At 37.5% G+C, this 27312-nt stretch overlaps 1 protein-coding gene across 3 annotated transcripts in view; it reads right to left on the reverse strand.

The window, feature by feature from the left end:
* ZNF407 (zinc finger protein 407) overlaps positions 1-27312 on the reverse strand; it is a 359684-nt gene that overhangs the window by 115869 nt on the left and 216503 nt on the right. For all 3 annotated transcript variants that reach the window (XM_074877170.1, XM_074877178.1, XM_074877186.1), the window contains 2 exons: positions 25710-25793; positions 16481-16601 (listed from right to left, as the gene is read on the reverse strand). In XM_074877170.1, coding sequence (XP_074733271.1) covers positions 16481-16601; positions 25710-25793 — 205 coding nt within the window. The remainder of the gene's footprint in view (positions 1-16480; positions 16602-25709; positions 25794-27312) is intronic.

The following is a 27312-nucleotide window of genomic DNA, read 5'->3' on the forward strand; positions in this document are numbered from 1 at the left end:
TGGTTGAGAAGAACAGGAACTGCCTGAATGGTATTGCTTCAAAAAGCTGATCTAGTACCCAAGAAGAAAAAAATTTAAACACCAGGGAAAAGCCTTCTGAATGCCAACGAAATTCTGTCATACTGAGGAATTTTATAGACCAATGCCAAATAAATTAGCCTATGATCATGTATGCAAATGTTCTGTCTTAAAGAAAAAAAAAACACATAAAAATAAACCCCATCATATTACATGAAAATAAACTTCTTTCATTTAGTATACATGGTGTTATGGACCTGCCTTTTTTCCCCACAGAGGGTTAACATGAAAAGAAGGAAAAATGGTAAAATATGAAACTTGTTCTTTGGCTTCATCTTTCACATTCCTGTATCATACTACAGTAGAAACTAATGAACTTGCTCATCTTTGAAAACCCTTTTGCATGCTTCTTCCTTCACCCTTAACTCTGATCCTTGCAGATCTTCCCTTATGTGTGTGCCAATTTTACTGGTATAATATGTGCACTTTTATTAGTTGTGTTCTGATGATTTCTACTGAGAGATACTTAAAGCTTATACAAGTCAAAAACTATTTTATCACTTCTGAAGAAAACTAATAGGGCAGAGTCACTGAATGATAAGAGAGAGAGACCACTGAATTTATTTAATAATCCATGTCCATTTCACAAAAATGGCCTGTGTAATCCTTTTAAAAATAATAACCTGTTCATTTCAGACCTTGCACAATGCTTCTCTTTGTCCCTTGTAAGTCTCTCAAATGTCTTATTTTAAAGGAATATATAGTACTCCCGGAAGACATTTTCCCATTTCTATTCTCTTCAACTCCTGTGAGCCCTTGTTCTGTGTGATAAGGCAATCTCCTTCGGGATCTGAGCTGTGTAGTTTCGCACCACGAGTGACAAGGACTCGACTTGAATAACTGCTGTGCGCAGGTTGTAATTATGTCAGCTGGAGTGTTGAACAAGGGGACTGATTAATGTGAGCCCCAGCCCAGGCACAGTCCCTATCAAAACCTTCGTGCAGGCCAGCAGTGGGGATGGGTTAAAGCAGAAAGACAAAACATGCTGTATCGTCCATGATAGATGAATTGCTCCAACAGTCTTCAGGCAGATGTTCCAGGACAGTATAATATACAATTACTCTGCCTTATCACCTTCCCAGGGACAATAAAGCTTCCTCCTTCTATAGCTCATGTGAGTGAAGGCAAAATTAGTTTTACTTTTACAACACTGACTCACTTATCATGTTGCCTTGATTGTGCTTTTACAGCTAAAGAAAACATATATTCCACTCTTAAACTAAAAAAAAAAAACACCAAAAAAACCCCTGCACTCCTCACCTTTTATATAAAACCAAACGATTCCTGTGAATCTATTTTGCATCATAGTAATTCAGTTCTTAAAGGGCTAATTCAGTACATTATTCTAGGAAACACAACTAACTTTAGAACAACTGGACCTATTCATACGCTTAATGTTATATGTATGTATACAAAGGTACATTACTGAATCAAGTTAGAATGCATAGATAATAAAAAACACATAGGTTTTGTACAAAAGATGCCTATGTGAATAACATGCCCTTAGTGACTATTTTAACTAAGCACTCATTCTAAAAATACCACAGTACTCTTGTAAAACAATTCTTTGAGGTCATTAATCCACATACCTCTTTAAAGGCCACAAGAGTTTACAGTATAACTATTATAAATAATACAAGTATTTTCCTAAAAGTTAACATAAATTAAGTAATAGAAATTTAGGAAGAAAACTATATATATGTATTTGTTTTCTTTTTTGTTATCAGATGCATACAGAATTTTTTTTGCTTCTGGAATGGAAGTAGTCTGTATGTTCCAGGGCTATTTCCAAGAGTTTACAGAACAGCAGCTTACTAACATGAAGTGAATAGCAAGAGAAGAATATAGCTCATAATATCCTGATATCTAAATATTATATGGTTATAGATCAAGAAGCTGTGCTTTAAAGAAGACTCTAAATAGTTCCACTTGAATTCCAAGATGCATTGCTTCCAGTACTACCTTTTCTTCTGTAACGACATGATCTCAAAAAGCAAAACAAACCAAAAAATGCACACAGAAAAGCATTTAGAGACACACATATTTGAAAGTCAGGTTTAAAAACAACACCAGGCTAAAATAGCCAAGGCTGATCCTGACAAGACTTAACACTACACATGTATTTGAAAAATTCTATTTATATGCATTTAGTTCTCATGAAAGGTATTGGATTACTAGTTCTAGAAATGAGAGATGAGATTTTCTAAGGAAACTATGGGAATTAGGCACTGACACTGCACTTCAACTGAATGCAGGCTCCCAGCTGTTCAGCTTCTCTGAGGTCTTAGTCATTAAACGGTATCACAGTCTTGGCAACAGTAAAGTTTTACCATAAGGGTACAGGCCTTCCTATACTTCTATGGTGAAATGTAATCCTATGTTTATGATGCAAAAACTGGCTCCAATAAAGCTGGTATGTTCCCACTGCACAGTGTATTGACTGTAGAGGATAGTGCAATAGAATGACGTTACATCACTCACTGCATGGCCAAACAAACAGAAAAATCAGTCTTGGCCTCAGAAAATTACAATCTAAGCATTGAAAAGGATACGATAATCAGAAAATAGGCAAGAAGAGTAGTGATAGGTTTGGGAGGCAGGGCATCAGTAAAACAGGGTAGAAATAAGCTTCTGTCTCATTTAGGTGCACTGTTGGGCATGACAGTACTAAAAGAAAACCTAGTCTGTCCTCCACAACCATTCAAATTCCCAATACAACTAGTGGAGATAAGAAAAAACAATGTAGGTCTCATGATTTACTTAAATTAGGTGTCTATTTTTTCTAAAGAAAGTGTAGGTAGCCAATATGAAACATCAGGAGCTCTCACCTGCTCAGGAAAAGGAAACACCGGTGTCCCTAACTTTCTAGAAATTAAGGCACTATTTTAGGAAGTAGATCTCCTGAGCTTTGGGCTTCCCTTATCTTGAGGAGGTCTGAATCCTGTTCTCCCATGTCCCAGGAAAGTGTATTTAGCTGGCATGAAATATCCTGCACATACCCCTTCTTCTTGAAAGTCTTCCAATGGAAGAGTTGCCAGGAGCCAAAAGCAGATCTAATCCCCATTTTCAGAATTGTTCTCCTGTTTTCAGTTATGTTCCCCATATAACTTTCCCTCAAAATCCAAACAACAAGCTCCCAACCCCCTATTCTGTGCCCTCATCTGAGAATCCTAAACAATAACTAGAATCAGGCTGTGGACAGCACTGCCATTATTAATTGAATCCTGACTCGTCTAATATTCAGACCTCTAACACACACATAAGAACACAGGAATAGGAACCTGTTAATCTAAAAGGTATACCACCAGTCTTGAGGCAGAGACACCCATCCCCCAAGGACAGACATTTCTGAGCATGCCTTAGTGATTTCACTTAGGTTGTGCAAGAAATTGCAAACTCAGTAGAGAGGGAACTGAAAAACAGAAACTCCTGAAGGAGTAGCTGCTTTTGGATTTAGATGGTTTTTGGCATGATTTAGGGGATTGGGATCCTCTCTGCGAAGCTGAATAGAAACTAGAAGTATCTGGGTACTTGATCCCACAATCTATTGGCCTAGTTTAACTTTTTTACGGTTTAGGATAGAAAGCCTTGTGAAAGGTGCTGCCAACTTCCTGGTTTTCCATTTCTCTCTTAAGAAGCAAGTACTTCATGACAGGCAGGGAATCGTCGCTTCACTGAGGACATGGAGGTGACATGATTAACATCAGTGGGGCCAGGACTTTATCCACTGTCTTCATTTTTGTTTTATAGTATCGACCCCATGACAATACACACTATCCAGCCAGTGAGGGCTGACTCCCAATCGAGCCATGGAGCAGAGATGTTTAGATGAAGAGGGGCTTAGTTATAATCCTTTCTGTTACAGTACTCCTGCCATGCTACTGGTGAACTGAAACTAAAAATGGGCACTTCAGAGCAGGAAAAGAAAATAAAGGTTCTCTTGAATGTTGTACTCTTCTGAGGGAAAAGAGATCCAAACATAAAGAAGGAAGCCAAGAACAGATGCGGGTGGACAAGAACCCAGCTAGAACAAACAAAAGCTGTATTTGCCTTTCAGAATACACTTTTGCAACCTAGAGTACTAACAGAGCTAGCATCTCCCAATACTCTACACTTATCTCTCACCTCTTGCACCACCACCAGGCAATACACAGCAGTTCCCAAAACCTGCACTCACTGGCTGAGGCTGATTACCTGACTCGATGTTGCTGCATTTATTTAAACAGAATGGATAGCAGCCACTTGCTCTGTCCTTGCAAGGGCTCAGATTTAAGTCTTCCCTTTCTGGTCTGACACAGACTTGAACAAATCTGGTACAAATTCCTTTGTCTTTGAAATCTTTCTTCTACTTGAAAGTATTTTTATTGCTCCTCAAAATGACTACATTTTAGCATACAAAAATCAATCAGCTAAATACCGTATAAGATGACTGTGCTATAATTTATTAGTGCTGATCAAAATCTAAAAGGCTGAGTAATTAAAATTCAAATTAAAATGTGATGAAAGTCACATTTAGTCACCTAAATGAAGAGGCTGAATTCCAAATAGGTACAGAGCCACTGGACCCCATGTGAGATGAGAATTTGTGGATGCTCAATATCATAAATCATGTAAAAAGAACTTAGCATTTGGTCAAACTTTGATTCTTTTCCTCATGTAAATACATCTATCTAGACCTATGCATTATGTCACAGTTCATCAGTAAATGACCTAAAGAAAACAGAAGAAATGCCAAAGAAAGCACTTGTGGAATAATCTCTCCATAATGGGAAGCTTCTTCCTATTCACTGACTGAATAAGAAATGTCAGTGCTCTCAATCTCTGCGGTACAAATCTCTTCCAAATAATCTCTTTTCCAAAGAAAAATATAGATATCTAGGTGTGTTCTCTTTATCCTTAAAAATACCTTTCAAGTTTTAATTTTTAAAATGATCTGTTCTGACAACTTGCAACAAACAGTTAATGTGGGACCCAAAAACATTGACACATGAGCACCGTACCAACTGAAGCATGCTTTCCTATGGATTCTTGTCCTGTTCACTAAATCTCCCAATGCAGTAACAGCAGCTCCCCAACATGTCCTTCAAGATACTCCCATCGGGCAAGAAAAAACAGCTGTGCTGGGTGGCGAGGCTGGAACAATACACTGGCTGGTTGTAAGAGAGAGGAATGCATGAGAGCTGAGTTTTGCCTGCCTGTTCCCCACTCATTTTTTTCTCTATCCACCTCTTTCAGGAAAGATGTCGGAACTTAAATTATCTCAGCAACTACAACAGGGTGTCAGTTTTGACTGAAAGTGGCCAACAGCTTAAAAAGTTATTAAAGAAACTGACAGAAGATGGATGGATGGGCTGGTGCAAGTCTCAGAATAAGTTAGGGATATCAGGGTAAAAATCAATCCTCGTCAACTGATTTATAAAAATTGCCTTTTTGAACTAAAGACACATCTCTTTTCTGAAAAGAAAATAAATTACTAATGTTTTTTTATATATTAAAATACCCATAGCAGATATCTCCAAAATTTGCTAATGGAAATGGCTCTCTGTATTTTACCAAGAGCTTGTTAACGAAAAGATGTGTGAAAAATCATCAGAACTTAAGAATTCATTTTGATAATCACAATACCTTCCACAATTTCAAAAGGATTTAAGTATAGTTTGCCCTGTAGATCTGCATGCAAAATTTCAACAGCATGTTTTGAGGAAGCTCAGTATGGGAAGATGTTCCACATAGGATTTCTAGCAGAACAAATTACGGCCTCGACTACAGTTGTTAGAGAGAATCCATAGGTATCTTGAACAGGGGATTGAAGGAGACTGCACTGAAGTTACAAATATAAAGCTATAAATACTATAGTTTAAGAGGTACCAGTAATATGACAACAAACTAGTAGGGTGATGTTCAGGCAGTTTATGATGTCACTAGAACCACTTGATGTATTTACAGGATTATAACACAAGTAATTTTACAGTATAATGAACTGCAGAGTTTCTAGTTGTGTGTTTTTTAAATGATAACATCGCTAAAAATATGAAAAGATAGCAATACTGAAGAACATCAGAAGTGCTACTTTAAAGTATTATTTAAAAATATGCATATATGTGTGTATAGACCTATATTCTAGGAAACATGGTGAGCTGGGCAATTTGCCTAAGTGGAAGTTAAAACAAACCAGAACTGTACTGGAGGTCAGCTGGCCTGAGGTACACAGCAACCTGCAGCTGTGCTACCAACCTTGGGAGCACCAGGGAGATCTGGGCAGTCTTTGAGAGTCAAAAGTCACTTTGCAACATCCTCTTTACTTCAGGAAGAATAATCAGTTTGCTCTCAGGCTATGAAGAGCAGCAGCTATTTCCTATCCCTCTCAACTCCCACTGCCTCCCTATTTCAGTTTATTTACAGGAGGCTGGGAAATATTGAGGAATGTCTCCACTCCAATCCCCCCGCCCACGGGGGTGGAAGAGAGGAGAACAGCATTGCACCAGCTTGTTTCCTCCAGCACACTAATCCTCAGCATGTATAATCTGTGAGGGGAAGATGAGGAGTGCTGTACAGACCTTATCTTTTCTCTGAGGATGTAAAATAAGAAGTAATAGCTTTCACCCAAGGCATCCAAGAATGCAGAACAACCTTTTTCATATACATTTTGGATTCTGTTTTTTTCCCTTAATTATTTTTCCATTACTAAAAGAACACATCTAAAAAGAATTAAAGCACAAAATTCAGGTATATGTAGTATGCAATAGGTTAAAGACAAAAGCTAAACAAACCAACCTAATATAATAAACAAATTCGATGAATGCTACTACCACCACTTTTGCTTTTTTAATAGACAGAAAGGAAACTGGAAACTAAAATGTTAACTGACCACCACCTGGCATGCGCAAATATTTTTGAGATTTTTCTGAAGTGGTATAAAAAAGCCCCACAAAAACAAGAATAATGATAACACCAGAGCAGGACTCCATCACTTGCAATAACAAAACTGAGGGCTTTATGTACTGTCTTTTATAAAGCAAGTCCCTAAGAAATCTCAGCAATATCTACACCTGCTATTCAGACCTAAACAGGCCTAGCAAAACCACAATGACCATCCCAATCAGGGACAAAATAGTTCTAACAAGCAACTTAATAAGTTACTTGGACAATAGGCTCCTCTCCAGATGGTCTCTTTGTAAGTAAAGCCTCAAGTGAAATACATCCCTGATCCATGACTTATGAAAACAGAGTATCATACAACAGAGTCTGCAAAATGCTTTTAGGGAAGGCAAACTGCTGTATACTAAATGGCCTGACCTCCCTACACCACATTTTCTTACAGGGAACACACTGCCTTCTCCCAGCAGCTCAGGAAAGAGGAAAGATGACTGATGGTATGGAGTGCATGCGAACCTTGAGGCAAGCTCTCCTAGTTCTGCCAAGGCCTTTACTGGCCAAACCTAAGCAGCAGCTTTCAACCCATAGGTTGTGAAGCAACATCCCAGGAACTCTGAGCTCCCAAATCTCTGATGCCTCTGTCTCGAAAGCAAATTGTCTAAAGAGCTGAAGATCTCAGAGATGGGCTTTCAGCCCATAGGGGTTCCCGACTACACTGGGGAGAGGGTGGCCAGGAGCACCAGCCTCCCAAACCCCAGATGTCAACTCTGCCCCAGAGCTTCAGTCCCACCATATTGTATTGTGGCCACTGGAAAACACCCTCCAGCCACACTGCAAAGGTGCAGGTCTGGTGCATTGAGCCCATGACTTCCACTTTTGAGGCAGGGAGCCTTGTGGTAGAGGCAGAGGCTTTAGTACCTGTGTTCCCAAAGTGCCCCAGTGTATGGCTCTGAGGAATTTGGGCAGAAGCTGTCACAGGGACAAGGGCAACTCTGCTGGAATGCGCAAGTGATTTTATTTAGCTTCAATAAATAAGAAGATTCTAACAAAGCCATATTTATTTGTAAAATTGCTGAACAATTTTAATGCACTAGAAGTATCTAAGGCAAGTTCTTTCCTTCCTTTACTGTCTATTCAAAAATTTTTCTTTCTCTCATTTTCATGAGCCTTTAAAGGGGGGGGAAAAAAAAAATCTTTCCCTTTCCCCTCCTTTGCACTAGGCTACACCTCTTTCTGGAACCACTTCTGAACTGAATTTGTTTTCTGTCACTTCCCACATTTCACCCTGTTTTATATGTCATGTATGAAGGAAGAAGAGGGAAGGTTGTCATAAAGACAGCATTAACACAGAAGCTTTTTTACATGGTAGTATACACATTGCCTAGAGAATAAAACACATGTAACACAATAGGCTACTGTCTATAAACTTCATCTTGAATAATACTCCCAAAATATTTTCAGATTGTTAGCTAGCAGCCAGATAGTTAGCTGATAGTTAGCAATAATAATAATTCCTTGTAGATTTGACCACCCCCAAAGACAGTTTTGGCCCTTTTATAATGACTGGATTGGGGATTAAGGAATAGTAAAAAGAAACTAATGTGTTTATTTTTTATTCTGTGTTAACAGGCAAAAGCAAAGAAAACATATATAGTCACTTTAGCCTTTTTTTAAACTACTTTTTACCTAAAAGGGTCATATCAATTAAGCTATGATGCCAATGATTATTTTTAGATAAAATTATTCCAAAAAATGAAAGTTTATTTGTAGACATAAAAATTCTTCACTGTACAGTTTTATCAGAAGCACTGTAAGAACAGGAAATTGCAAGTCTTTTTTGTTACTAAAAGCTATATTAAGACCATAGCCTTGACATTCATCTTGAGGTTAGTACTAAAATTTTATTTACTATCAAAATACAACCTACTTAAGATTATTTTAGTTTGAAATATATGCCAGTGTTCCAGATTTATAAACATTAATTAACTATATATTAAATACAAAATATATTTATTGTAACATATTTATGCTCCTTAAGAAAGAGGAATAGATAAGACAGTGATGATTGCATGTGATAGGGAAAAAGAAGTGTGAGGACAGGCAGAAGATAAAATGTGGTAATAGAAGACATTAGTTACATTAATCTGTTCACCGCATGAAGTGGTCTTATTCATATTTCCTAAACACCAATGCTTCAGGTTTTGGGGTAAGTGTGATGAACTCTGATTCAAAAAAAAGAGCATCAGTACAGCAGGAGAGAGGCTGCATAAGAAGAAAAGTTTAGGGACAAAGCTCAGATTGAACAGCAAGGGGGAGACAGTAACTACTGAAAGAAATCAGGAACCTGAGAATGTTTTTGCAGAATTTAAATCAAAGTGTGAACAATCTGATAGAGCACTGAGCTAGCATCACAGAGGGAAGCTGTCAGAAGTTAAAACTAGATAGGAATTTTTACATTGATGTCAAAATGGCTGCATGGCTCAGTAACATTAAACTCAGTGGTCATCCCTGAGTAATTTAGCATGGCATTTAGGCTTAAATGCATCACTTAAAAGTTGTTCTTCAAAGGACTCAATCTAAAATAATGTTAGAATAGTATTATCAATACTTGCAATTGCATCACTGGTTGAAAGATACTTGGGCAGATCCTTCAAGTCCCAAGTCCAGACAGTGAGTGTTAGCATGAGAATCACAGATTCACTGAATTAAAAAGACGATTTTTAATTCCTCTTATTTAGAGTGGCCACAGGAAAAAACATTGGGAAACAGGAATAAATAACTAAAAAGAAAAAAAAAAAAAACACAAAAGAAGCTTGAGTGACCAATGCTCATGGAATTATGGATGGATTTCCATATTGTAAAGAGTAAGTATTATTAAAATAAATAAAAAATCCGTATTACCCTTCTACCAAGTAGAGTGCATTTACTATGCTATAAATTAAAAATACAGAAAGCAAAGGACTTCACAAAGTGACTATATTATTGCATACTGTGCAAAACACTCTTAACAGGGCAATTTCATTGTGGACCATAATCATCAGGTCTACATACACCAATATATTTGTGTGTGCATGTACCTGTATGTGTTTTTTTAAGAAACAATCATGTTTGCTATTAAGCATACATTCTCTAAGCAGTCCATGCAGTGACACTGGCATCTGGCAGGGAGGACATGGAGAGCTGCGAGAGAGGGAGTTTAAGTACTTTTGTATGCTGCCACCAACATGATTCTCCAAAATTGCAGACAGGATCTCTCAGTCAGTGCAGACAGCATACACAACTCCCAGAGAGGACCATATCATTATTTGCATGCTCTCTGGTTCTACAAGTTTCTGAATGATAGGAACCACATATGAAGTCAAGTATCTTGGTTAATGTGATAGCTGATCTGTATTTTGCACTATCACATGCATATTTTTAATCCGAGTTTACCATGTGAATTATTTGCTATAACTTAGGTGAATATAAAAAGTTTTATTAAGCAACAGAAACATCATAAAGGGAGTAATACTAACCATTGTTTTGTATGCCATGTATTCACTAGAATAATTAAAGTGTTTTTGCGGCTGTATCTGAATTTTATTTCAGATTATTTTTCTTTTATAGACTTAAATGCTACAGCATATTTTTATTCCAGATTAATAGAAATATTACCAAATATTTTATCTGAATGTTTATTAAAAAATAGGGACTGAATAATATTCTGAGGAGTTTGCATCTGGGAACTATGCCCATGCACTGACAGAATGTCTCTCTAAACTTCTATTTTCATTTGTTTATAAGTCTGCTAGCACAAGGCACTGGATATCCTTAACTCCTGCTGCTGATCACAACAGAAGCTTAAGTGTTTCCTGAAGGCCCAGTTTGCTCTATTACATGCCTGCATTATTTGCTTTAGCAATTTCTTATTAGTACAAAGTATATGCACTTATTTTGCCTAATTCTGCCTTTGTGATACATATAAAAAAGTGTTTTTCCATAGTGCAGTGGTGGTTGCCACTCGGAGTCCTCATCAGCCTAATGTTCCATGCAGTTGTATAACGTAGTTATTTCCTATACATGCATATTAAATTTCACTGGTTACAAAGAGCATATTAATGTTAACGTTTTAATGATAAATACACTGTTTCATCATTTTATGTAGAAGTTGCCTTAACAGCCTTTCAGTTTTGCTATGAATAAGTACATATTGTTACCTCAGCACTTAAAGCAGTCCCTAGTTATCCTTGATATAACTAGGGAATACTGCACAGCTGATGTAATCGTACCAAGACAACTAAAGGTTATTAAATTCACCAAAATAAACAGAGAGAAAACACTTACTTCGCACATTCTTATGACTTAGGTGCAAATCCTGGAGTGTATTATAAACTGGTCTTTACAACCTATGGACAGATACTATAAGTCAGAGGGAAATAGGAACTCCCTAGGGATGCTGTCCAAAAAAAGAAAAGTAGCCCCTGTGGAGTCACTCCCCCTAAGTCATGCTGCTGCTGCTGCTGCAACTATGCAATGAATCCTTCCGCAGTTGGAATTTCAGATGCCATAATCCCTTACAGAATGTTGTCTAATTATTTTATTATGCATAATAAATGTAAAATATTTATTTTAGTTTACATAATTATATTAAAAATGTATGCTATTTATTCTCAGTCTTGTAAGACATCCTTCACAAGTCATATACTTTATAGAAAGGTGTATTTACAGAATTAATCCTGTTTTGCTGGTCTGGCTGTTTGTTTTATACAGCTTCTAAACCCTGTTAATCTATGGCTGCGGAACATAAGCAATCCCCTGGATATTGCCATCCATTCCCTCCTTCTCCTCCATGGGTACTCTATGCAAAAAGAACCATACAGTGGAATCCCAGAGACGTGACAGTCATTTTCTTTAATTACAGCACAGGGATGGCACAAAGTACAGTAACATTATACCTGTCCCACGTTCTCACAGTCAAAGTTGTAGCAATACTGTTTCTCTATCACGAAACTATGCCAGCGCTCCTCCTGAGTCCTGAACGCCAACAAATTTGACTATGTGAGAGAAGCAGGGCTCTGCCTTTTGCCTCCCCCACTGCAAAACAACGCAATCCAGATCCGTTTTGGACTGAAACATCCCCCTCACACACACACACCATGAACATAAATTACTACTTGCCTGGGAAGCTGTGATACTTACATGGGAAGTCAGTACCAATGGGAGAACAATTTAAAGCCTAACATATGACTAAAACTGAGATTCCTAATTCGTTAGACACATGCAGAAAACCAGTTCAGTTTTTGAAAATGCTGTATACCTGCATCTGTCATTGACATCATCAGACTTATCGGGGTTTAGCACTTGACATCAGGTTAAATCCAGGTGCCTAAGAAGTCTGGCCACAGACTATACAACTGACAGATTTAGAAATCAGTTGAAGTTCACAAGTGGTATTCAGTTTCAGGAGGTTATACGGCTCTTCACAACTTACTATGCCCATTACCAAATGCAAACAGTATTGCTGTCAGTGTAACTCTAGCATTGTGTAATCTGAAAAGTTCAGCCACATAACACATCTTTTTTAAATGACTAAGAAATATAAAATAAGCATTGCATATGTAATGGTGGTGTAGGGTCCTATGAGACCAATTCTGTATTATAAAATTAAGTTGAACATTAATTAGGAGTGAATGAGTATTTTTATATGACAAAGCACGCTGACTTAAGGATGGAGAGACATGCTGTGTGATTTGAAAAAGTAAATGCAAAGGAAAATTGTGCCTGTTTTTATCAAAAGAGGGCAAACCTAAATTGAAAACACAAATGTAAAAAAATATAAACAAAACACTTAACAAGCAAATTTTTACATTTATGAATATTTATATTATATTTTTCTTCCTTCAAAAGGAATTAGATTCTAAAAACTAGACTGAAAATATAATTTCAAATTATAATAGTTACTAGAAGCTGCATACTGCTATATAGAATAGGAGATGTTCATTTCTTTGTTATCAATATACAAAAGATTTAGACAAAAATAAATATCAAGCCGTCACAGTATAAAAAATAGAGATGGAAGGTAAAATTTTTGCAAGAATATTTAAGTACAATCATAAACAGATTATAAAAGCAACTTGGTAAAATAAAATGAGCGAAATCTCCCATTTTCTTTTTGGGAATATGCATACTATTGAGAATATATAATTTGAAAGCTAAAAATGCTAGGTTAGTTTATAGTTCTCTTCAGAAAACCACATTCATTCATGTCTTTTCCTAGTTAAGAAAAGAATTTCTCATGCTGTGGGTTATATAAGGAATACATTCATTCTTCTGTTCCATGCAGCCAAAAATCAATCTTTTTCCCATAGTATCTTACAGCCTATTTAACTTCAGTTTTTTGCTGCTAAGCAAAAAAAAAAAAAAACCCAAACAACCAAAACAAAGCAAAAAGAAAATCGCTCTAGGTGCCTCTCCAGTCACAGGTGATCCAGATTTTCATAACAGTTCCTAAATTCAGAGTAGTTTCTTCTAACAGCCTTTCTTTCTGTACTTGTAGCCAGGGTTAGCTAGCCTTTCATTCACTAGACTGGCAGGAGTTTTTGCAGGATGACTGTTCACAATTTCCTCCCAAAGAACTGAAAAGCTTGAAATCATTAATCTCTAAGAACCCTCTGAGCACTGATGAGCTGAACAAGAATAATTAAAATACCTTGTATTTAGACACTCTTTTAATTCAAGTGTCTCAAATTACTTTATAGAATAGAGAGATCACCTATCGGTGAAAGGAGACTTTATGGTAGCACCAACAATACTCTACTCCATATCTGTACACAAAATGAGGAATATTGACCTCGCTGAAACTCCAAGGGTCATTAAAGAGTCTGCAGTTGCCAAGCAACACTAAACAGCAACATCTGAAATAGTCTGGATGAACTTACAGGGCCAGGGCTGAGCTGAAAGCACCACGGTGAGAACTCAACAACTAGACATGGGGGTGAATTTTACCACTAGGTCAGCAGATTTTAAAATCTTGATTTTACGTTTTCGGTAGGTGACACTCACAAGAGTACATACCGTCTGCTGAACTGATGTAAAGGACATTATTTACAGAATTGCTAATACCTTTCCATGAAAAGAGATAGTACTGGGTGAGTTGACAGGGAGGCACATGTGATTCCCTTAAAATTATATCTTTAAAACAAAAAAAGGGAGAGAAAAAAAATGAGAGAGGTAGATAGAGAGCAAAAAATATACTTGCCAGCAAGGCTGGCTAATATCCCAGGATTGTGGAAACTGGCACACACAAGCAGGACTGCTGGGCTAATAAATACAGCAGCCCCTCTCCTGGCTCCTCTGCAGCTATACAGAGTGCCTCACTGCCTCTATGAACTTGCAGCAGCAGCACAGCTCTGATTCCTGCATCCCTGCCAGATGTTTTTCAGCTGAGCTCAGAACAAATTTCCTGCAGAATCAAAGCTTCATCAGCTGGTATCTGTAGAGATCAGCCTCCAAAGATTAGGTCAAAATTGGCCTGAAAGGGATGGAAACTAACATCCTATTACCATGAAACATTTATTTTTTAATAATATAGAGGCAGGGGATGCTCAGAGGTTTCTTGTTAATCCTGATAAAATAAGTTATGTTTGCTTCTTCTCCAATAACCTCCAATATAATAAAATACTAGTAAAAAACTTGTCGTTTCTTGGAATTTCTATCTCATACAGAAAACTGTCCATCCAAAGAAAAATGATCTCTTGCCTTTCACTAAACAGAGTATTAAAGTTATGCATTTTGTCATACTGAGTGAGGGAATTGCATGCACTGACTGCATGTGTCTAACAAACCCCAAACTGCAAACTGATTCACATCTACAAGGCTCCCATTCTCTAGGGGCTTCAAGCCAGGAGCTCAAACCCACCATAACCCACCTCTCATTACCTAGTTCTGTAATAAGACTATTCCTTCCAATTGGGATGGTTTATTAAAGTGGATGACCACAAGATTAAGCCGCCTCAAACAATGCAGCATCAAAGATTGCACTCCTTTTATTGCAGCACATCATGTCACACTATTGCTTATATGCTATCACTTCACTCAACACAGACCTTTTAATGCAACCACTCTGACAAACACAAACCCATATCTCTTTCTTAGATGACTTACTGATGGAAAAAAAAATTTTAAAAAAACAAAAAAAAAAAGGAAAAAAGAAAAAAAAAAGCAGGGGGACCCTTAAGATAGCAGTGCAGAAATGGAAGCTCCCCTCTGAGGTTATTGAATTAAGTTCTCTGCAGTTCTAAGCAGTAATTTAATGGGTGCTCAATACAGAAGAGTTCACAGAACATTTGCTCCACATGCACAAACCGATGCAACAAAAATTTTTCTACAGAAACTACATGATCACCGCAGAAGCTTTCTGTACAGGAGCTTTGTGTAAAGTAGCTCATAAATAGCATGAAACCAGGTATTATGAGAGCGGCTAGGCTTTGTTATATAATCTTGTTTTAGGAAACTACAGTAAAACTTATACTAAAAGAACATTACAGTTGTATGCTCAGCATTAAAAGAAAATAAAAAATGCTATAGTGGTATAATCAAATGTTTAACTTTCTCCTCCTGCGTGCATGCATCACAGCACATGCATCTAATTACATAATCATATGCCATTTATCAAATATAATACTGATTTTTTAAAAACTTTTTGAACATCAACTCTTGCAAATTGCTCATGAATAACTTCTATGGACTCCTTTATAGTACACGTAGACTAGCCACTTCACTGCAAGGTATTAAAAGGATTCAAGACTGTAGAAGAAGTATGCTTAAGAAGAGTAAAGAATCATTTAAGAAGCAATATGAGATCATTTAATAAGTAGTCTATGATGAACAAAAGACACATCAGGTGAGCACCAGAAGTAATCTTAACTGTCTATTCATGGGTTTTTTTTTAAATTTAGTCTACTGCCATAACAGGACAGGTTTTAGAGCTGCAACATGGGAGACTTTGCCATGCAACCAACCCTATGGCCAACTTTCATCCAAACACCCTGGCTGGCATGGAGAAGGAAAACTGGAGCAGAAAAACAAGACTGCAGCACTGTGACCAGCTCCAGTTGCTTCCCTTTCTAATAAGTGTCTGGTGAGTATTTAGGCTACTAAGCCTTTTAGGGGACTTTTCCTTTCTTGGTGAAATGGTTGCAACTCAACCGAGAAAAATTTCAAAACTGCAACTGATTTGAAAAGGCGATACAGATAAGTGGCCTCACCATGGAGAATTCTAACAGACACTAGAGCAGCTGTGAAACAAACACTCAACATTAGCACTGCAGTGTTACCACTAAAAGGTTTCCCATCATTTGTTTTTCTTTATAAAGTAATACCTAAATACTGAAGACTAAGTTTTTAAATTTAGCTCCTAATTTAATATGCAATTACTGCTGCCCTGATGGTGTTTTAATGGCAATATATTTTTATTGGTGACTTCAAATGAACCTCATCTGATCACCTTAACCCTTCTCTCATCATGCTTTAGTTAATGACTCATTACCTGTAGTCACACCAGGGACATCTGTAAGGCTTTTCTCCAGTATGGACACGCTTATGTCGTGTCAGATGCGATTGTGTTGTGGAAGCGAAGTTACACTCATCACATTTGAATGGTTTCTCTCCTAGAAGGTGACAAGAGAAGATATGCATTATCAGTTTTCATCAACAGGAAAGGATGACAAGTCTAAATTTCTGGCACATCCCTTGAGATAGATTTTAGTCTATGTATATATAACAACCACAAATACAAAATAAATTTCCAAATACAATGTATTAATTACAAAATACTATTCTCACTATGACGCATCAGTAGCCAGCTGACTTCCCATGTGATGTTACGCAGCAGCGAAAAGGAGGAGAAAGAACTGCACTGAAACAGGGTGACCATGTCACCGGGACTTATTTCATGAAAATATCATCACCAGGTGACAGGTATTCCTCTCACCCTACACATTCTGTTGAAGTTGGGCCCATGAACAGCCCTGAAAGCAACACTCTTGGAGACAGAATCTGAAGCTTGTATTCAGTGCCTGCTCAGAAAGGAACCTCTCCAGGAGGAAAGTGTCTTTGTTTTTGTCTCTGGTCCTGGATTATTTATTTTATCCATTATTAAATAATACACATAAACCAGGACCAAGCATATGAACCAGAACTCACTGCTCCATTCCCCCTCTCTTGCCTGTTATCCTTCCGACCTTGTGAATCTTTTCTGAACAGTGTGACAATTTTAGCAGAAGGGCTTGAAAGGTTAACGAATCGCCCCCCCCCCACCTCCACCACCACACCTAAATAGGACAATAATATTTTCAGAAGACTAAAATTCAATCTCTGCCAAATGTGCAATTGCATTGAAAATTTCTAGAGTACTAATTGAAGAAAGATAAAAATCTCTGGCTTGTAAATTATTATGTGAAAAGAGTACTTTTCCTTCCAGCAGAGGGGTCCACCCCTTAGAAGACATTAAGACAAAATCTCATGACATATACATATACTATGACACATAGCTAAGACACCTACATCCCATTTTTCTAACTGGTTGCTCCAGAAATACTCTGTGTGGCTTACAGGCACATGTAATTACCATTTAGGGAGGAAACAGGCTTCTTTTTGTATGCAGAAGACAAAAGGCAGCTCCTAACTTAGGTGATCTTGACTGCATTGTGCAAGCCTTCAGAAGTATTTATCCTAAAGACTACATAAGGAATCTGCATCCCTAACTTAAGAAATCTGAATAAAATTGCTAGGTCTAGAATAGGCAGTTTCAAAATTGAACCCTAAACATCTTAGCAGGTACAATTTGCAGTTTTTCAGACAGACATACGAGCAGCAGAAGACACATCACTAGCAAAAGGCCACTCCCAAGTGGCCATGCCTCCAAACCAGATTTTTCAGGCCTGCTTAAAGCATGAGACACTCAAGACTTCCAAAAAGACTTTGCCAGAATTCTGAGAAGAGAGAGAAGTCTGCATTTTTCATTCTTGGAGCCTGTTAGAGTTTTTTTCCTCCCAAGGGAAAAAGAAATGCAAGGTCCTCAGGCCTGAAAAGGCTGTAATGCTGTACAGAAGGACAATGGAGCAGCTTCTGAAAGCTCCATAAAGAGTTGGAATAATTGCTTTTAGCAGCTGCTGGAGAGAATACCAGCCACTATTTTTCATTTATTGTTTCATGGGACAAGGAAAGGTGAAGGGGCAGGACACAATGTGGAAGCCTCTATGCTGGACAAATTGAGACTGCTAGAAAGTATGTCTTTCCTGCCCCAAATGGGGTTTTCTTGTCAGACACTGACTCTCTGCTCTGGAAAAGCTGATTCTCCCAGCAGCTTGAATGGTACTGGCTGCTGCTTCAATTAAACTCTCTGGGAGGCCATAGACTCCCTAGCAACGTAACCTGTTCTTGAAATGAAGATTTCCTGTGCCTGATTTATTTTATCTTCTAGTATTAAAGAAGACAGCAACATTTTCAAGCCTAAGTAGTAAAGCCACAGGTATTTTAGATAAGATACGTACTTATTTTAACTGCTTTCATTTAAAATGCATGAGAACCTTGCCAACTTGCCCCCTTGTAAAAAAAGCAGATCTGAACTGAAAGGAGATTTTTTGTTTGCCATTCAGGGGAGGATGGATCGGGTAAAGGTCTGCTGCTGCGCTGGGGCAGGGCCAGGGGGGCTGACAGACAAGCGAGGGCCCGTGGAAGCCAGGAGGGCTTGCAAATTCCATCTGACCAAAAGAAAAATGATAATCCTTGCCCATTGCTCCAGGAAGTTTCTCCTTAGGAAATCCTTGTGGCTAACTGCTCCTGTCAAGTGGACTATGTGTAAATCTCACCTGACAGAAAATACATCACAGCAGCACCACACAACAAAAGCCAACTAAACTGGGAGGAAAAAAGACAGACTAGCATGGTCTGTAATTCTTAGCAACTCCACATGGGAAAAAGTATTTTTATGGAAAATTAACCAGGTTGTTCAGTACAGTTGAAGAAAATCTAAAAGACTAGGTATTTCTTTGGTTCCAGGGGCACTGGAAGAGCCCATGAGCTGAAGCATCAATTCTTTTTGGTTTATTTATTTACATTTTCCAGACCTACTCATTTAAGTATTTTTTGTCTTCCTTATCTTTGGGCTGGAATTTTCTTTATGAGCCTTTGTGTCCCAATTTTCCTGCCCCCCTTTCTGCCTCCAGATATTTCAGGCAATAAACTTAATTTTATTTTCACTCAGGCTGCCATTAAATATTCCAGGAGGATTCTCCCTAACCCCCAGTCAAGGATCTAATTCATACAAAATTAAATTAACACAAATAAAAAAAGAAATTTTGACAGTATTTTTTAAAACACCACTATGTATTAAGTATAAAATAGTATAAAAACCTAAAATGTGTAAGGACAAAGTCTATGTATTCAAAGATTTATACAAGTAGAAAACCCCAAATCAACCCCCTTCCCACCTTACCATTATAGAATACTTATCTGTGCCTCACCATCTCTAACTTTATCAATAACAAACCCCATAAAAAAGAAGGATAGCTGTCCCAAAATGTCCCAATGGTCAATTAGCTCTGTGGGGGGAAAAAAAGGAAGGACACACCTTCCAAAATCAAGGACCCACTATCTTTGCGGGCTTTTATTTTAACACAAGCACTTTCAAAAAGCTATGTTCCCTAACCACATGATTACAAAAGAAGAAATGGTTTTGCTTTTTTGACAATACTGCAAGCAACTTCTGAAGTTTAAGTTCTTTAAGTCACCTGATATGGAAAATTTTAGCTCCAACAATCAAAGTTTGGGAAAGCAACTGATAAAAGGGTCAGATCATGGGGAACATCGGTCTCTACAAAAGCAGTTGTTAAGGCCTACTGCTAACCAGTTAGCCTCACCAGTTCTACCTATTCTGCTCTTCTTAAACCACCATGACTAAGACTTTCTTCTTCTCTTGCCTCTCTAAATTCCACACTGACTTTTTTAGCATCTGTCTTAGCTTTTTTTCTTTTCTTCCCAAATTATTGCTTTCTTTTTCTTTCCTTCTTCCTCTTTTCTCTGATTTTACCTCTTTTGAGCTCTCTGTCGTTGATGAGCTTTTTAGGACATAGAGCATACCTTACTGCGATCATAAATTTCTCTGTGCAGTTATGTACTTAATGTGTAATTTTTCAAGGAAAAATGAAATAACACAGTAACAAAAACTATAAAGCTTGGTGAAAGATTTTGATTTGTGGATGGCAAAGTGAATTTTTTATTTATAATCATGACTGTCCAGAGAATTTCTACTTGTAGATTATATACAGCATTTATATGAATGTGCTACTGAGGATCCAGCTTTCACATAAATGAAGGAAAAAAGTAAAAATCAAATGGTGGCTTCAAGCTGCAAGTCTTGAGCAACTAATCAGAATCTTATAAGATGGAAGAAATCTTACCCCAGTTGTCTCAACAGGAAACTACTACTTTTAGTCCTATTTGTCTTTCACATGATGTGTTGAGCAGCACAGAAAGAATTCTCTAAGTTTCATTTGACCTAAGGAATGAGTAGACCACAAAATGTAGCCATCTGCTTACAAGTTACTGGACTTTTTTCTACTTATTTCCAACTATTTCTAGTGTTTGTTAAGGCTCTCCCTGGAGAAGCACTTACAGGCTTCCTAATGAAGCCTGAAGTATAAAAAAATAAATTCTGTTTGCTTTTAGTCTGGTCAACTTTTTTGCATATAAGACATAAAAAACCTAAGTATGTTCTTCATCCCTTGCTTTCTTATAAGAAACCCTGTAGATGCCATAGGGTTGCTCTTCCATAGCAAAAAATGATTGACATTTGTATGCTCTGAAATGGGAGGAAAACTGTTCCACTAGACAATTTCTCTTAGGTAGAGAGAAAGTTTTAAGATACCCAAGTTTTTTGTGTCATTTCTGGCCAAAGATTTGCTGTAATCAAGTTCCACACTCTCCTGCAAATTTTGGCATAAATGGAAAAAGAAAAACAACATAGATCCTCTTCAAATTTCACCTCTCTTCCTGCTGAAAAGAGCAGTAAGTCTTCTTACTCTGATACATCTTCTGTGGTATTCAACATTATAATTTTTTTAAGCTGTGGTGGGGAAGTTGAAGGGAAGAGGCTACATTATACATTAAATTCAATGCTGAGTAATGTAACTACACATTAAAGTCAAAGAGCAGTTCACATGAGAAATAGAAACACAAAGTGAGTCACTCATCTGGATAAAAACACATATATTATTAAATTTTCTTTCTTTATTACATTGACCTATAAATGTCTTGAGAAGCACAAGATTGAAATGAGTGAGCAGAAGTAATCATACAAACAGTGCTCTGTACGATATAAGCTACCATTTTCAAAAATTCATGAAAATGTTTGAACAAAGACACAATCTTCTTAAGCAGTTCCATAGGTTCAGGGTGACTGTCACAGAACTGCTGTGCACAGTAAGTGCACTCACCCTCTAATGCTCTACTACTGCAATGTACTTGATGATCCCCAGGAAGATTCCAACACAACCAACACACGAGAAGCAAATGTAGACTGCCATTGTGCAGAAGATGAGGATGGGGGTTTTGCAATTTGCAGGAGTACTAACCAACATTAAAAAAGGAATTTCATGCAAGAGAACACAGGCTGTGACTGATCAGCACTGTTGGATTGAGCCAGCTACTACAGCATGAAATGAAAGTTTACTGGGAAACATGTAGAAGAAGGGAAAACTCGAGTGATACCAAAAGGCAGACAAACAAAGGAGGAGAGCAGAACAATACAACAACATAAAAAAAAAAAAAAAATTAAGACTTAAGTGTTTTCGCGATTTCATTTCAAGCCAGTAATAATTACTCTTGCTTGTTTTTTCTCTCATGCAACTTCTTAGTTGATTATGATTAAGGCAAAATATTTAAATTCTGTGATATTATATGTTTCTTTTGTGTGTGTGTGTGTGTGTGTGTGGTTTTGGTGGCTGATTTAGAGGTTATTTACTCTTTTTTATTATAAAATTCTGATAATTGCTCAAATTCTTCATGGAATTCAACTAATTCTAAACCCAGCCAACACTAAATTTTGCAACATTATTTATCTTCATATCTTCAGGCAGATTTTCTTACTGGGACAAAATATGAATAAAAAAAAAAAAAATTGTTTCAGGATGACTCAAAAGATGAACATTTTTCCTCCCAGTCGTGTTGAGGCACCAGAACTATGGCATATACATTCTTGCAGCACTGCAAGCTGTCCCTTATGTACCACATAGCACCAGCTGATAGTGCAAGTCATCTAAGTTTCTTAAGACAGCTTCAGCTCACAGCCTAGGCAGCCACAAGTGTCTATTGTAAAGCATTTGACAAAGGCAGAGATGTAAGCATTCTTTACAGTGTGATAAAATTCTGGTGAAACTCTGGATCACTTGAAGTTGCCATTGCTTCAATTCACAAGATATTACATTGGGCCACTGATATAACATAGCCAGTGAAAGACTTGCAGAATTTCATAGATTGATTCTTGCTTTCAGATCGTAAAATAATGCTAGAACGTTCTACCAGGACAAAATCAGCCAAAGACTTAGCTTATTCTGTGTTCAAAGTGTGCAGTTCTCACAGGACCAGGTCAGTCATTAAGGACATAACATATTTAACACAGAATAAAAACGTCAACTGATGAAACATCAGGGAACTCTTGATGGGTCAAATTATTTCTTTCTACCTCACAGTTCTACTTTACAGGTAAGAAAGTCTATATCAAGGAAATCTGTATGGAGATGCATCATGTTTGCAAATAAATTAAGTACAAACATTTTTCAAGTCTTAAAACTAATGGCTTCTTCTTTCAGTTTAACATTTCGGTACTTCTTTTCATTTAAAAACCAAAAACATGTCTTCCAGGGATAACATTCTATTTACCAAACTAGTCCCTACACTTTGCTCCACTAGTGACCAAGGGCCAGATTCTGCCAGCCTCATTCACATACTTTATGCTCCCTGTAATATTTCTAAAGAAAATGCATCTTTCACAAGGTAAAGGTATTTCTCTAGATAGATAAAAATAATCTCATCTAAAAAGAGAGGAGCAGAGTAAGAAATACGAGAATCAAGAGCATCAAAAGTCTTAAGTGGCTGGTCCTACAGCCAGTCCTCTCTTGTGTCAAATATCTATCAGCAGCTGAACATTCCTCCGGGGTGTCAGGACACCTCAGGCCTTGAGGCTGGGACGAGAGGAGGCTTGTTAAGCTGGTTAAGGCTCCTCAACTGCATGTGAGGATTTGCTCATTTGCCCTTGAATCAAGGGTCTCTGACAGGTGATAGAAGTAAATCTTGAATTGGAAGATGTTCTGTGTCAGCCCCCTAGACAGCTTATATTACAGTAGGGAATTATTTAAGCCATTTAGGCTATTTTTGATACCTATCCCTTTCAAACTTGATTGTAATTTGCTTTGGCATTCTGCTGTGGGAAAATTGTGCCAACTGGGAACACAGAAGAAAAATTACAGGTACAAAGAGGAGTACATGCAGCTAAGGCCTGAGATAAAGTTGTGCACTAGAGGAAAATACAAGGGACCCCATATAAGTGCAACAGTGCAGGCAAAGGTGGATTGTGTCATTCTCCTTGAAACAAATAGAAGCTTCAGATAATTCTTCTGCTAAAGAATCATCTCTGATTGTTTGCGCCACAGAGGCAGATAAATGCCAAAAAGATAGATCCCTCTGCCTCTGAGATACTGTCCTGTATAGTATAAAGTTAATAGCAAAGTAATAACGAGCCTCCAGTCCTGACATAAAATATAAAGTTATGCCTGCTAGATGCAAGCTTCATGATCTATAACCTGTGAATCCTGTGATCATAGCACAAAAGTCTCTACCATACTGGCAAAAGAAGGGCAAAATGCCATTGAAAACATGGACAGCTTTTCACCAGGAACATACCATATTTGCAGCCTAATTTTGCACATAAACCAGGAAACAAAATAATATTTTCTATCGGCTTGTGGCCTAATGATACAAAAAATATAAATATATAACTGATGATAAGGGCTTACATTTCTGAGAAATCAGATCTGCACTCACATAGTAGGTAAAGACAAGAATATGCATTTCTTCCACTTTCCCATTCTGAAACGATTGTTTACCCATTTGTGAGGCTACACTGACTATGAGTCCTACACATATGCACAATATCAGTGCGACACATGGTAGGCCAATAAAAAACAAAAGGTACTTCCCATCCTATTGATAACAATTATTTATTTCTGCTAAAGAAAAAAAAAAATCATTCTGAGCCCACATTTGGTAAACTTCAGCCAACAAGCTCCAGAAAAATGGAAACCGTTAGTTACAACTGAAGCATACAACTTCCATTCCAGTAGTTGCAATTGTTTCTGTTATCATTCAGAGAGTGCAATACCAAGAGAACTTACTATATTTGCTAAATGCCTTTTCTTGGACACTTTAAAAATACAAACTTCCTGCAGTGAATGGAAACCTGCTGTAGCGGTACTCTCACACAAATGTATGTTCCTTGTTATCAGAAGAAAAATTCTGGAAGTATGATTACTAGTTAGACTTGCAAGCAAAATTCAGCCCTGCATACTTTTTTTTAGAGCTTATACATTTCAAGATATTGTCTGACCGGCCCTCAAAATCCCACCTTTTTGAAAGCATCAGGCTCTTTGCCAAATATGGTTGCTTTAATAAACTGAAAACAGGGTGGAAAGAATGGCTTCAGGCTCTCAAGAAAAAGAGTAGCTGCTCTCCAGGAAATTACGCACTTAGATGGTGTATGTCCTGAATCAAGATTAGTTTATTCAGGAACATAATAAAATCTCCCACTGAGATTCCTTTACAAAATCCATGGAAAATTCATGATGTAACAACTACAGCTTCTCATGTTAGCCATTTATTTCCACTGTACATTAGACAATGGTCACTTAACTCACACAGCAGTTCCTGATGATATTACATTATCCTCATGATAGTAAAACAAAAACTACTGTGGCTAAAGCAGCAACACTTCTGCATCTGTTTGAACAAAATCTATTCAAATAATCAAACACTTACAAGGAACTACTAAAAAGCACAATTAAGGTAAAATGTATTAATAAATGTTTAATAGTTACACTTTTTCTGGTCTTCTGAAACTAAGAACCAATTTAATTTTATCTGATATTAAATTTTTATAACCAGGTGGTAGGAAAGCTTTACTAATTCTGGGAGAGAAATCCTGCTTTACATGCCAACCATGTGGTAACTCTTAAAAGTTGCACCTATTAATTACAAACTATCTTAAAATTACAAAAGGGCAACTGAAAAAACACTAGCTTTCAACTATGTCTCAGTCCAAAATAATGGATTAATCTATATGTGGTCTCTAATTTTCACCCAGGGACATTCTAGCAGACTCTTGCAAAATCTTCACAGTAGGTAATCTATTTGGGCCTTGGAAAAAAAAATTAGTAGACTTAGCATTCATTTAAAGAAGAAAGGCAGTCTTTACAATTCTACTTCCTTCAGAAAACACACCAAAAATACCCCGCACTCCCCCCAAGCAATTCTTCAAACTTCCAGCTAACAGATTTGATGCAGACCTTGGGCATACCGACACAAAAAGGAGAAAAAGCAAAGTAAACAATGAGCCTATGCATTATTTGTGCTGTAACGTGCTATTCGACTTGCATTACTCCCCAGTGTAGAGTGACTCCCTTGCTGGAGAAAATATAGTAAAGAGTAAAGACAGCTTTACTGACCTGTGTGCTGCCGCCGATGCTTGGTGAGGGCATGACGTGTCCCGCCGGCAAAGCCACAAAGGTCACAGAGGAACGACTTCTCGCCTGTTGCAACAATAAACAGATGAGGGACTGCGGAGGTCACAGATCATTAAAACATATCTATCAAGGCTTTCAGGGTTACTAATTCCTCCAATCAAATGTTTCCATGTAAATATGTCAAATGGGAATGAAATTACCACTGCGGTTTATTGACTGTGATAAAATCTGAAAAGCACCACTGAACATAATTACATACTTGTCAGACCCATAAAAATTAGCTTTATTATCAATGGAATGGTTTTGTACAACTTCATTTCTGTTAGATGTCTTCCAGATGGGGCTGCTTTATGCACTTGAACAGTTTTTATGCATATCCTGATTTTTTACAATTCCCATACATCTGGCCTTTCTGTGCTGAGTAAAGATTGCTTGGAAAAAAAGTTAATATACTGTATATATGATTCTGCTTAAATAAAATATATTGAATTTACTAACAAATTAAGGGTACTGAGAAATTTTCAACAGACTAGATCATAGTCATCTTTAGTTACCTTCTAATTATTTATAAGTATTAAATTATTTTCTTGAATATACAGAAGAGCCCAGGCAACAATAAAAGCTACATTATTCAGTACCAGTGGCAATTTAGCACTGTTTATGTTTCTAAAGTTTTCATGACATAAAGAAAACAGGTCTGGGGATTGCTACTGAAATTGCAGCAGAACTCGTATTGTTCGTCTTCAAATGATAATTCTTCATTCCAAACCTCTGGACCAATTTGAGAGATTTTGGCAAGCTCAATACTCATTAAAAGTATGAAAATGCTCTTTTTTTTTTTTTTTTTAATAGAAGTTAGGATTTTGCCCTGTTGTCTATAAATACAGTCCATCATTTCACAGAAATATTTTTACTCAGTATGTACTAACATGCACAGCAATCTCAGCCCATGAAGGCCACATGGAAGGTCATTATGAATTAATAATGCTAACCTCAGATACAGATTCAATAACATCACATAAGACTGAAATTTTAAAAATATTTTTTCAAAAAACAATCACATTAGTCATTTGGAGCCAAATTGTCTCCTTTCGCAGTAACATAGCAGAGAGGGGCCGGGTGGGGCAATGATGCTGAATTCATTGAAACTAACAGTCTCCTACAAATTCTTCCCCGTGGGGAAGGAAATTTAGTTTCTACAAAAGACATCTGGGTTAAGAGGTCAGGTGTCAAATTACCAAGTCCTCCTGTGAAGACAGAGGGATGGAAACTTCCACATTGTTTATTCCCACATAACCAGGCACGCTAATACACAGACTTTCTGGAAAAGCACAGTGCCTCAGTTAACTTCGGATACCATTAATATAAAACAAGAGACCATCTTGGGAGTGGGAGCTCCCCGGAGAGCACCACAGAGACCAGCTGCCCTCTCCCACCATGGCCTCAATGGGGGACCCAGGGGAACCCCAGCTCCCCACCATAGTCGCCTCAGTGCAGGAGTCCCTGGGCCCCATGCTACCGCGAGGAAAGCAATTCCTTCAAAGTTTCCAAGGCAGTCTGAACTCTGCCTCTAAAATGGTATCAT

The sequence above is a fragment of the Strix uralensis genome, chromosome 1 (genome assembly GCF_047716275.1).
Source record: "Strix uralensis isolate ZFMK-TIS-50842 chromosome 1, bStrUra1, whole genome shotgun sequence".
Taxonomy (NCBI): Eukaryota; Metazoa; Chordata; class Aves; order Strigiformes; family Strigidae; genus Strix; species Strix uralensis.